At 36.4% G+C, this 13,333-nt stretch overlaps 1 protein-coding gene across 1 annotated transcript in view; it reads left to right on the top strand.

Moving 5' to 3' along the window:
• LOC145248973 (radial spoke head 1 homolog) overlaps window positions 1–9,388 on the top strand; it is a 128,873-nt gene extending 119,485 nt beyond the window's left edge. The window contains exons 6-7 of the mRNA XM_080110786.1: window positions 161–350; window positions 9,169–9,388. Coding sequence (XP_079966912.1) covers window positions 161–350; window positions 9,169–9,269 — 291 coding nt within the window. The 3' untranslated portion in view covers window positions 9,270–9,388. The remainder of the gene's footprint in view (window positions 1–160; window positions 351–9,168) is intronic.
• Window positions 9,389–13,333: the final 3,945 nt, after the last annotated feature.

Raw genomic sequence — 13,333 nt, 5'->3', positions numbered from 1 at the left:
GCAATTTTATTAATTTTTTCTTTTTGAAATTCAAATGTGCCCTGAAGTAAAACAAAAAGATTCAGAAACGTTACTGTGATGCTGTGCAATGGCATGTTGGCAGAATGTAAGAAAAACATTTATTTTGACAAAAAATTTTGTTGCGTTGTATTTTGATTAGCATGATGATGAGCAAACAGGTTTTGAAGATGAAGAAATTTCCCGTAATATAATTCCTGTATGGAAAGCCAGTGAAATCACAGCAGTTAACATAAATGAAGAAGAGGAAGTGTTGATTGATGATGAGGAGCTCGAGCAGGAAATTGCTGAAGAAAACAAGCAAGAAACTAACGTGACTGAAGACGTTGAAGGTAAGCATTGTGTTATTTCCTCTACCGCTCATTTCTATTCATCTTTGCATGAAGACAGAAATTAAATTCATATTTGCAAAATCTCATATAAACACTATGTTGTATGTTTATGGCAACACTTCGAAGAGCACTGGTTTAAGATTTCACTGATTCTCTCACTGTAGACTTGGTGTATGTTGTGTACTGGGGAAAAAGTGAAAATCTAATTTCAATTAATTTTTATCATAAACCACCCTATAAGCAGTCAAACTCAGTTTGTATCAGTAATTAATGTTAGTACATTTATAGTGTTCCTCATCTTTTAATTGACAATTATTTTATCTGATTAGCCCTTATATTAGATCTTGATAAGTGGTGAAACAATAAAAACTTTCAAAGAGCTAATGAAGAAGCGTTAGCGCTGTATATAGGCCAGAAAAATAATGCACCTTACATTTTGCCTCCAAATTCAGACAGAGGAACTCAGTAGACAGCAGTAACGGCGGGAGTAGAAAAAATAACTTAACTTTGTTTTTTTCTGTCATTTTGTACTTTACCATAAATGGTCTGTTTGTCTGTTACATGGCATCATTTGCTTTTCTTTGAGAAAGAGTTAGTTGCTAATAACCTAAAGCGCCCCTTATAAAGAATGCTGATAGTCAGGCATTTTTGTAAGCCAGAATGCACTAGCACCTGGTTAGTAAGGGGAATCTGATTTTCTTGCTGTGGATGCATTTTGTTATCTTGTTAGTGTCAAAACAGAGAAAAAATAATAATATAGACAATTTTCTGAAGGTCTTGAAGAAAAGACACTTGACCTTGAACAAGTCCAAAATCATAAAGAAAGGAATTACATTAAATACTTTAGAATATTGTGTAAGGAGTGAATTGTTGAAAATGAGTGGAAGTCATTTAATAAAAATGTGGGGACACATACCTCATCACCGGAGCCTGCGACATCTAGAAAGGTTTTAAAAATTACTATGAACACATTTTGTTTGACGAAATACTAAGACGCACACAATGTGTGTGTATTTTATTTACAACATGGAGAAGCGAAGAGTTACAATAAAAGGGGAGAGAATCCCCACAGTAAAAGGGTTTTGGAAAGGGACAGATAACCCTATAGCAATTGAATATATATCAACACTCCTCCTCAATTGCTGACAGTCTGCATTATAGTTTATGGAGTCCCAAAAGTTCCCTGAGCCTTACAAACTGTGTGCTTCCAAGTCCTTTAGTTAGCAGGTCGGCTATCATCTCTTTACTTGGACAGTATTCGAGCTTAACAGTTTCCCGCTCGACCAGTTCTCGAACATAGTGGAACTTTATGTCCACATGTTTGGCCCTTCCATGATACTGTGGACTCCTTGCCATACATATGGTTGACTGGTTGCCCTCATATATAAGGGTTGGTGTTACTGGAGATCCTAGCAAGGCACTTTGAAGATTCTGCATCCAAACAGCCTCCTGTGCTGTACTTGCCAATGCCATGTACTCAGCTTCGGCTGTTGATAGAGCAACACAGGTTTGCCTTTTGCTTCTCCAGCTGACTGCCGCACCACTCAGCTTAAAAACATATCCAGATGTTGATCTGCGATCATCCAAATTACCAGCCCAGTCAGCATTGGAGTACTCCAGGAGATTGGTGGCTTTCTTCTTGTCATAAAGTAAACCATATCCTTGTGTACCGTTTAAGTACCAGAGGATATGTTTCACAGCCTTCCAGTGTTCCATTGTAGGTTGAGAGCAGAATCTCGAAACATTTCCAACGGCATGAGCAATATCCGGTCGTGTCCTTGTCGACAGGTACAATAGGCTCCCAACTGCAGACTGATACAACTCTTTGTTGACCAGTTTACTTGTTTCCGTTGCCTTCGTCAATTTTGTTCCGGGATCAATTGGAGTAGACACAGGTTTGGAATTCTCCATCTGGAACTTTCTCAAGACATCTGCTGTGTATGTAGGCTGTCCAATCCATATTTTTCCTGCTTCGGGATAAATAATCTTCACACCCAAAAAATGGTGTAGTTTTCCCAAATCTTTTATTTTGAAAATCTTTGATATCGCTTTCATGAAATCTTCAATAAGACTTGTGGATTTACATGCCACAATGATGTCATCAACATAAACAGCTGTTATGAAAATGTCTCCTCCTGAAGATTTTATGTAGATGCAAGGATCACTTTCCAACTGTTTGAAGTCCATCTTCTTCAGCTGACCATGCAGTGCATCATTCCAACATCTTGGGGACTGCTTCAAGCCATAAATACTTCGCTTCAATTTACAGACAAGATGTTTCTTGCCTTTAACTTTGAAACCCTCTGGCTGCCTCATGTAGATTTCCTCTTTCAGCTCTCCATTTAGGAAAGCAGTGGCTATGTCCAATTGATGCAGCTTCAGATCATGCTGTGCTGCTAGTGCAATAATTGTTTGCACCAATTCAAATCTCACAACTGGGCAGAAAGTCTCGTCATAATCGATTCCTTGCTTCTGAAGAAAACCTTGAGCTACAAGTCGAGCTTTATAGTGTTCCATATTACCATCAGCATCGTATTTTTGCTTGAACACCCACTTGCTACCAATAGTTTTTCGTCCACTGGGCAATTCCGTCAGGTCCCATACTGTATTAGAATGTAAGGAAGAAATTTCGTTATTCATTGCCTTCAACCATTCATTCTTTTCAGGACCAGAAAGTGCTTCCTTCATGGTCAATGGGTCATTTAAGTTATGAGCCATGTAAACCCATTCGCCATACGAATCTGGGGTTTTCTTTAGCCTTGATGATCTTCGGGGTCCTGTTAGCTCTTGTGGGTTGTCTTCATCATCGGAGCTATCTTGGTGTCCAATTTCTACCAGAGATGGATTTACAATTTCTTCTTTCTCCTGTTCAGCTATTGAACCTGATTCATTGAAGATGACATCTCTGCTATGGAACACTCTGGATTTTCTGGTATCAAAGAGTCGATACCCTTTTATACCAATCCCGTAACCAAGGAATTTGCACTTCTTTGCTTTTGAGTCCATTTTGAATCTTTCATTCTTCGGTACATGGACAAAAGCATCACATCCAAAAATGCGTAGGTGTTTCACATTAGGCTTACGTCCCTTCAGCACTTCATATGGTGTCATACCTTCTACTGCATTTGTTGGGCTCTGATTTCTAATATACGAAGCCGTTGATAATGCCTCAGCCCAAAATTTCTTAGGCAACTTAGAATCCGATAGCATTGATCGAACCATCTCCACCAATGTTCGGTTCATCCTCTCTGCAACACCATTTTGTTCTGGCATTTTTGGAACAGTATACTCGTGCTTAATCCCCTCCTTCTTCAGGTAGTTTTCAAATTCTTTTGAAGTATACTCTCCTCCATTGTTGGTTCGTAAAACCTTTATATTTTTACCAGTGAACTTTTCCACCATAGTTTTCCATTCACTGAATTTTTGGGGAACATCTCGTTTGTTTTTGAGCACATATATCCACACAAATCTGGATTTGTCATCAATGAACGTGACAAAATATTCGGCACCACCAAGCGATTTTGCCTCTATCCTTCCACAAACATCGCTATGCACAATTTCAAGAAGCTGGGTTGCTCGCTTTCCTCCAGATTTTGGAAACGATGAACGATGATGTTTTCCATCCAAGCAAGGCTCACAAAACTTAATTTCCTTATTTATATTATAGTCAAGGCCAGTAACTAGTTGGTCCTTTACTAGTTTTTGCAAGTTCTTTTCTCCAAGGTGGCCAAAGCGTCTATGCCAAATCTCCTCCTTTGTGTTACCATCTAAACAGGAGTTTGCTGCATGGGTTGATTCATTTATATCAGAACAGTTTAAATAATAAAGGTTCCCAATTTTGGAACCTGTAGCCACCACCTTTTGCTTGTTATCTAAAAATTGGCAATTTGAGTCACTGAAGATACAGGTTTTTCCAGATTTAGTGGCTCTGGACACACTCAAAAGATTGTAGGACAATTTAGGAACATATAAGGTCTCATACAACCTGCATTTCTGGTGTTTCCCGTCCGGTACACCCACTTTTAGCTCTATTGTTCCTGTTCCTATTGCCTCAACTGAGAATCCATCACCAAGGGTTATTTCCTCAGCTACATCCAATTTTCGAAAGTTAGAAAATTTTTCAATATCACTACACATATGACATGTGGCTCCAGAGTCCACAATCCAGTCACTCCTTTTTCCATTAGACAATAATGCATGATGTGTAAAAAGTTCAATACACTCACCCTCACCAGAGTCGCTGGAGTTGTCCTGTATTTTCTTAGTAAAGAAAACTTTCTTTCTTGGAGGGTTCGACTTAACATTCTTTGTTTCAAGTAAACGGCAGTCACGTTTAATATGTCCATTTTTTCCACAGTGAAAACATTTAGGTCCCCGTTTGTTGACATGATTTTTGGATGTCATGGCTTTCAATTCCGTACTGTTAATTTCCCTCTCTTTAATTTTGCTTTCTTCATGCAACAAGCGTTCAGTCACTAACACCCATTTAGGAACGTCCTGACTTGCTTCAAGTGCTGTTACCAACATATTATAATCGTCTGGGAGAGTAGCCAGAAGGTGAACAACTCTATCCTCCTCGTCAATGGAATCGCCAATGACAGCCAATTCGTCAAATAATTCCATCATAGTCTTTATGTGTTCATGGACAGAGTCGCCGTCTTTTAATCTAAGGGAGTATAATTTTCTTCTCAGCGCTAGTTTATTTGCCCATGTTTTCTTTTGAAATTGGTCTGCCAATTTCTTCCACACAACTGCAGGGTCGTCAGGGTCTCCAATTAAATACAGTAGTGAGGTTTCTACTGAGAGCACAATAGTCGCTAAAGCCCGGTCTCTTCTCGATAAATATTTCAAGTGGGATGCTGGCTCATTTCGTTTGTCCGGAACAATTTCTGTTTCATTAACTATATTCCATAGTCCATCCTTGATTAATGCCATTTTGCATTGGACCTTCCAGGTATTATAGTTTGAACCATTTAGTGGAACCAAGTTGCTTAGTTTTGTTTCCATTGTTATTTAACTTAAAAGAAAAAAAACAATACAAAACTTCGACGACAAGAAAAAAAAATCCAAGATGGTGAAAAATTACCACACGTGTTTGCTTCACTATTATTTTCAAGACGTTATCACGTAGACTGGGCCCATAACCAATGTTGAAAATGAGTGGAAGTCATTTAATAAAAATGTGGGGACACATACCTCATCACCGGATCCTGCGACATGCAGAAAGGTTTTAAAAATTACTATGAACACATTTTGTTTGACGAAATACTAAGACGCACACAATGTGTGTGTATTTTATTTACAACATGGAGAAGCGAAGAGTTACAATAAAAGGGGAGAGAATCCCCACAGTAAAAGGGTTTTGGAAAGGGGCAGATAACCCTATAGCAATTGAATATATATCAACATGAATAGACCCTAAACAAATCAAGTAATTGCAGGAATTATTACTGTAATGTGCATCCAGGAGATAAGCGCCCGCGTGTTTGCATGTTGTGTAGGTACGTGGGAGAGACGGACGAGGGGAAAAGACTTACCTCGAGACCAGCTCAGCGTTATCGACCAAAAATAGAAAAGAAAGACCAAGATGGCGGCCGCCGTCTTTTGTAAAGTATGATGTCTCGCAAAGTCACACAAATTCTCGCAATATGCAAATTTAGCTGGCCTAGAACGACGATAAAAGCGGGTGATGAAAGAGACATGGGGGGAGCGACGATTGAGTTGGCCGGGGAATCGTGTGGCTGTTGCTTCTCGTGCCGTGTGAGGATATTTTACTGGTGTTGGGTCCGGTCTGAGTAACCGTTCGCGTCCGTCTAGGCATCTTGCCAGTTGGATTCCATGCAGAACCGGTGTATAATGGTTATTGAATTGCTGCAACATTTATAACATCTTTTCCTGAACTTACTGTGTTAAAGAGAGAGTCGGGCGCCATCTTGAATTTTTCCTTATACATCTACAGAGGGCGCAGTAATTCTTTTTTTTAAAGGACTTTCCTTACACATTTTTGTTACAATTACTACCCAAAAAGATGAATAATCCAAAGAGAATCAGGAGAACATTTGCTTACTACACTTACTTCTTAGACGCAATAAAACTGTTAGTGAAAGTGGTGATTCCCATCAGGGAGAAAGCACTTAACGCCTTTAATACATTAAAATGAAAATTGTGTAAAGTTGGTTTATAGGCCATTGATGAGAACCTGCCTCTCCAAATTGTAAAGCTTCAGACTCTGCTGTATGTGAAAATAGACACGGGTTTCTCCTGTGCCCCAAGAGAGAAGTTGGGTGGAGATTGAGTCACATGGAGTCGGTACCGTGACCTAACAAAGGAAAGAGGAAGTAGTCATGTGTCATCCCCTTTTATCAACTCCGTCATGTGATTAACTCGCATAAGAAATGGCCTCTGATTGGCCAAGCAAGTTGAATGTTGAATTTATAAATGTTGTATTACATTGCACCTATGATTGAAATAAATCTGTCAACAGATAGTTAACAGTTTTTGTCTTTTTTAAATTTGCCTTTAATGTGGACGGTTGCCTCTTTGAAGGTAGTTTTAAGTCGGCCTGTGAAATCTGTTAGTTTTTCCTCATCTTGCCGTTCCAAATCTCAGGCTTGACTCAGATGTTGAAAGGTAGTCATCTGGCTACCGTGGGTTGCTAGAAGGTATTGTTTTCAAATATATATATATATATATATATATATATATATATATATATATATATATATGTATAGTTTGTAAAGTAGCCAACAACTGTGTTTGTCAAGTGAATTTTATTAGGTTGGTGCAAAAATAATGTCTTTTTTTGCATTCAACTTCAAAAGATCATAACTCCTTTCATAAAAAACTTTATAATCGAAATAAGAACCATTAGAAAGGGCACATTTTTTCCGACGAGAAAAAAGTTTATTTATCCTATTAGCTTAAAAATCCGGAGTTCTGGAAGCGATGGCATCATTGAAGGCCGATTCGGCATCATCTCAGCTTTTGAAGCATTTTTTGCACAGGAAGTTGTCGAAATGCTTGAAAAATTGATAATTGGTGAGCTAGAGGTCTGGTGAATATGGTGGATGAGGCAGAGTCCAATTCATTCAGTTTCTGCAGGATCAGTTGAGCAACATGCTGGCGAGCATTGTCATGGAGGAGAATAGGTCCGTTCATATTGACCAATCTTGGGCACATGCGTTGGAGCTTCTGGTGCATTTCGTCAATTTGTTGTCAGTACTTCTCTGCCGTAATCGTTTCTCCCGGATTCAAGAAGCTGTGGTGGATGAGACCAGTTGCAAACCACCAAACAGTCACCATAACCTTTTTGTGGTGCAATTTCGGCTTTGGGAAGTGTTGTGAAACTTCTCTGGCATCCAACCACTGTACCGAACATCACAATTGTCGTAGAGGATCCACTTCTTATCCCATGTCACAATCCGCTCGAAAAATAGGTCGTTTTTGTTGCGCAGAAGGAGCGTAGAAGACACCGTAAAATTATTTTTTTTGGATATCATTCAATTCATATGCTTTCCATTTATCCATTTTTTTGACTTCCCTGTTTGCTTTAAATGGCAAACGACTGTTGAGTGATCGGTCTCCAGTTCAACAGTAACTTCTTATGTGGTTCTGCAAGGATCGGTTTTAATTAAGACTTTCAAATGTTCATCATCAACCGCAGTCGGATGGCCGCGACCGTCTTCATCTTCGAGGCTCTCGTCACCATTGCAAAATTTCTGGAACTACCATTGTGCCACATGTTCGTTAATGGTTCCTAAGCCAAATGCATCATTGATATCGCCAGCTGTCTGGGTGGCTTTTTGGCCTAGTTTGAACTGAAACAAGAAAATCGTGCGGATTTGAATTTTGTCCATGCTGTCGAAAAGCCTGCAAAAAAAAATAAATTAAGAGATTGAGAATGGTAATGAATAACACGATTCGATAGAGCGCAAAACGTGCTTCAAAAATGATGTATAATATGGCTATATATATATATATATATATATATATATATATTTGAATCAATTCAGAAATCATATATAAAAGTAACATATGTGAGAAAACAATATTATTTTTGCACCAACCTAATATGACAAAAATTATAAATAAATTAAGTACAAAAATTTGTAAAATACAAATATGTAGAAACAATACAAAACCCCTCTACAAATTTAACAGATTTTCTTTTTATCAATTATTCATTTATTAAAAAATCTTAACTATTCAACTGAACAGTCCGATTCAATGATGCTAGTATAAGAAATATAATTCTTCAATTAACTTCTTTTTTAATGATCATATCCTGTTTATATATCATTTTTTGATGTCCAAGAGATTAACATTTATCAAGTTTAAGATGTTTAAAGGCAACCATGTTCAGTGAATGTCGTTTTCTAACTCTCTTTCTGCTGTGTGCATGATTTTCTATGGATGGTTACATTTCCGAAGAAAGAGACGATGGCTATCTTTACTTAAAATATTTTGTATTCACCTGATCTATATGGCTAGAATCATTTTTCTTAACTAAGAATTGCTTTGGACTGGATTATCCTCACACATTTATTTTGCATTTCCTCACATTTCCTTTAACAGCTAAAATTTTAAGTTGTATATCACATAATCATCTAACAAATCACACTCACTTTCAGTATATGAGACCACAGCCGAAACTTCAACTGTTATAAAATATCAGTTGTATGCAACAAACACATTTATCAACACTTTATTCCAAAAGCATATGACTGCTAAGTAATATGTAACACAGTGAATGAAATGTGCAAAATATCTTTTAACATTTTCATGAAGTAATTGATTTATTTTTGTCTTTTCTTTACAGAACCCCAAGAGATCTTACCTGAGGAAGAAACAAAACCTCAACCAAGTAAAGATTTACCTGAGGAAGAAAACACAGAAACTGCTGATGCTGAAGAACCATGACTTGAAGATGATGTGTACGCTTGCTTTCACAATTAAACGTTTTAGTCAATTCAAAGAACATTTAATTATCAATTGATAAATACAAACATGATTTGAAATTAAACACAACAAAACACAGATTTCATATGAGTTGAAGTGCGAATTTTATTGACTCCAAAGAAATTCATTTCGTTTTGTTATTTTACCCCTTACAAGGCACAGTGCCACTAAGTCGTAAGGGACTATTATTTGGAACCAGATTTGCAGGGATACTATGTAGGGAGTTGGGCAACAAGATATCTGTTGACATTACATTTGAACATGTCAGTACAGCCCGGAAAGCAGGGATTCAGGAGGGAATTTCAAAGTCCAACAGTTCAAGGGAAGAAGCTATTTGAGTAGAACGTTTTACGATATCTAAGGATGTCTACAGTGAAGGGGTGGGATTTTGCTGCTTGTCATGTTTGTCAGGGTATTTATATCATAAGAGTACTAGTACTTTGAGTTCATCAGAGCACTTTCCATTAAAATACTTGTAAAACAGGCACAGAAATGCCATTTTCGATCATGGAACAAAGGTTGAAATTTGGTTGATAGTGAAGGACCTATTAGGTTAGCTACTCTTTTATGAACCGTGTTTAGGAGCGAAAGACTAGTGGCAGATGCATTAGCTCAAATGTAGCAATAATATTCCATGCATGGGCGAACAGTGAGCTTGTAGAGATATAAGATACCCTCAGGTGTGAAAAACCTTCTAACCCAACGGTAGAGAGAGCACACCAGCACGAATGACTTAAAATAAATTTGTGAAAATAAAGAATCCGTTAATATAACTAATGCTAATCAACAAATTATAAAATAAAATAATAAAAAAACAAAGATAAACGATATGATGAAATCCTCCTAGTGTACACAGTAAAACGAACATTCCTCGAGAATTTTATTGAACAATTGAGAAAGACTTCAAAGAGCATCACACTTTACATCAAATTTTAAACCAAAACAACAAAAGTTTCATATTCGACCATGAAAAATGTAGAAAATACCGTAATTTCTTTGAATAATTTTCACCTAAAAAATAGGTCTGGTCGATCAGCTTAGGCAGAATAAATGTAACTGTAGAAATCTTACAAACTGTCCATTCAACAGTTCACTGTATGATCTCTGATGTATGAGTATATACATACGCAATGTTATTGAAGCAAATATATCACTTTATAATGGACCATTTAAGATTAGGTGTAGTAACTTTATAACATCTACTTAAAAGGCAGACTGTGAAGAATATAAAAATATTAACCGTCTGGATTATAAGTATTAAAACTCTGAAGTAAAAGGATACTGAATACACCTTGAAATGGTCTATAGAAGTAAATAAGGCTAACGAATATTCTCCTGGTAAATTAATGAGATTCAACCTTTGTCTTTCTTGATCTGTTTCCATTTTTACTTATGAGGAAAATTTAATAAATAAGAAAATTGAATTTATGGGATACCGTTTACACAAGGGTGTTTTTAAATTAAAACTGAAAAAAAAATGGAAAATCGCAAAATGATACTACATATTAAATAATTTTCTTTAAAAAAAATTAGGTGAAGAAAAATCTTAGAAAATACAGTGAAATAATATAATTTATTTGATTCTACGTTAATTCTTTCAAATTAGGCATAAATTAATAAATTAATCGGTTTCCATGTCAACTTTGCATAACTACATAAATCACAATTTGTCATTATATGTTAAATATAATAATAAATTAATTGGATAATCAAGATAACGTAGTATTTAACATGCAAAATTAAATAAACATAAACTAGTTAAAGTAAGATAAATAATAAGCTATTAAGCATCCATATGGTCATCTTTTCATTCCTCAATCGATGGTGAAACAGTTATAAAGTTTGTGCACCATGTTGCCATAATCTCCAATCCTTAGAAGACAGTTTCCTTCTTCAGAAAAGTCTTGATTTTGATATGAGGTCTCTCAGCTCATTGCTTGATTTTGGGATTAAAGAAGCAGGGGTTGAAGGAGTTCAGTTACATGCATTTGGTTTGGGAAACATTCAGGAAGAATCAAACATTCTGGCATGCTTTTTCTACATGAATAACATCTTCAGCAGATTAAGTTTATTTTCAAGAAGAACGATATCATCAGCATGGTTGGGGTCTGCTAGAATTTCAGTTGGGTGACAGCGATTGGGTGATGGCAAAGCGGAAGACATAATCCAAACAGATGATGAACAAGAATGGAGCAAGGTGGTCTCCCTGCAAAATGCCCATATAAATTTCAGACTGATAAACCTTACCTTCAGATGTAAGGATGATTGCAGATCTATATTTTCGTGCATGATTTGAATGTTTATAACAATATTTGAAAGGATTTTGTACAACACAAGGATCTTTTATTGCAATGTAATTGAATCAAACGTCTTCCAGAAGTCAACGAATGTCAGAACAGCTTTCAGGTTGTAAATCTTCTTTTCCAAAAATTGTTTTGATTTGCATACGATTTAGTATGCAACGATCGTAGACTTTTTAAGCCATTACTGAAATGTCTGTAAATCCATCTACAATAGCCAGATCTCCTATCTTCAGCATTGCACAATTTCAGAGACACTCCATTTCTTTAGTCAGTCACAACTGCAGATGTTGTTGCAGATTTTGCAAAGACTTTTCTTGACTTTTGGTAGTTTTCAAAACTCAGATGATAGTTCACGGAGTTCTTAAGCTTTTCCTTTCCTCATCTCTTAAAAAAGCAAAATCTATTTGAGTTTGAGAAAACTCGCTACATTGGATATCATCAAATGTATCAGATATCTATGAGTTTTAAATTCTACAGTTGAGGTAACATTCAATAAACTCTTGAAGTGATTCTCCCAAATTTGCCCCAACCCGCAATAAAGATAATGCTACATGTTAGTTAAGTACCTGTCAGGAAAACAAAGTCCCAGACATTCTTAATGGCTGCAGGAGTGGTAGAATTTTCAAATGTTTGTAGAGTGTCTTTAATGCGTTTATCTTCAAAACTCTCAAATGATACACAATGAACACAGAGTTGCCTTACAGGCAGTTGCAGCAGGGAAGATATCAACTGGTTTCAGAGACAGATAAGTTCATCACTCATCCTACTGGAAACAGCAGATATAAATGTGGTGTTCTTATCTTTAAAATTTGGAGATCACTAAAATGGTGTTATTGACTTGTGATCCTATTTTCGAGTTTGTTTGTTAACGCTGATCAGAACAGTTGCATTCTAGATTATGGTTTTATGCAGTGAATTGTTGCTGTGACAATGCAATGATAGCTGCCAACTAAATTTAAATATGATAGGGTTGATAGGCGTGGATGTTGTTAAACTAATACTTTCGGTAAAAAATAAAATTGATCTGCAAAAGATCTCTTTTTGGTGACCTATATGTTCAGTGTTTCTAAAATTATGTATTTGCAATAATCAGATTGTGTTGTTGAATAAAATCGATCAGATAATCCCCATTGCGATTTGCTTTATCACATATTAATTACAAATAGTATAAATATTAATGATATACTATACATAATAAGTTAATAGATGGGTTATATATATATATATATATATATATATATATATATATATATATATATATATATATATATATATATATATATATATTGTAGCAAAATGTAATAGGCAAAAATAAGGAACAAAAATAGGAAATAGTCAGTTTTGCCCTGCACCGCCCACCTCTAGAAGAGAGAGATTTCTTGGCTGTAATAACCGTAGAGAAAGAAGGAGACAAAACAAAAAAAAAAAAACAGAAGAAAACTCACTTCTCACAGATATGTGGTTCATCACAAAGAACAATCTAACCGCCAGAACCACCTACACACAATCTACAGAACACTGCCTGATAGCATCCCAGCGACCTGCCTTTATAGCGGCCAGGAATTATATATTTACATAATCGCGCGAAAGCAGACGTGATTCTGCGAGAATTGCATAGGGTCAACGCCAATAACAACCCATGAACGCCATCTTGGAACTCTCTCTTCTGCTCAGCCCGCAACACAACAAACGTATCTGAAGTAAGCTCTTTATTTCTCCTCA

Source organism: Euprymna scolopes, chromosome 27 (genome assembly GCF_053919585.1).
Source record: "Euprymna scolopes isolate OS-2025 chromosome 27, ASM5391958v1, whole genome shotgun sequence".
Taxonomy (NCBI): Eukaryota; Metazoa; Mollusca; class Cephalopoda; order Sepiida; family Sepiolidae; genus Euprymna; species Euprymna scolopes.
Note: the sequence above shows the minus strand (reverse complement) of the source record. Positions and strands in the feature narration are given on the sequence as shown.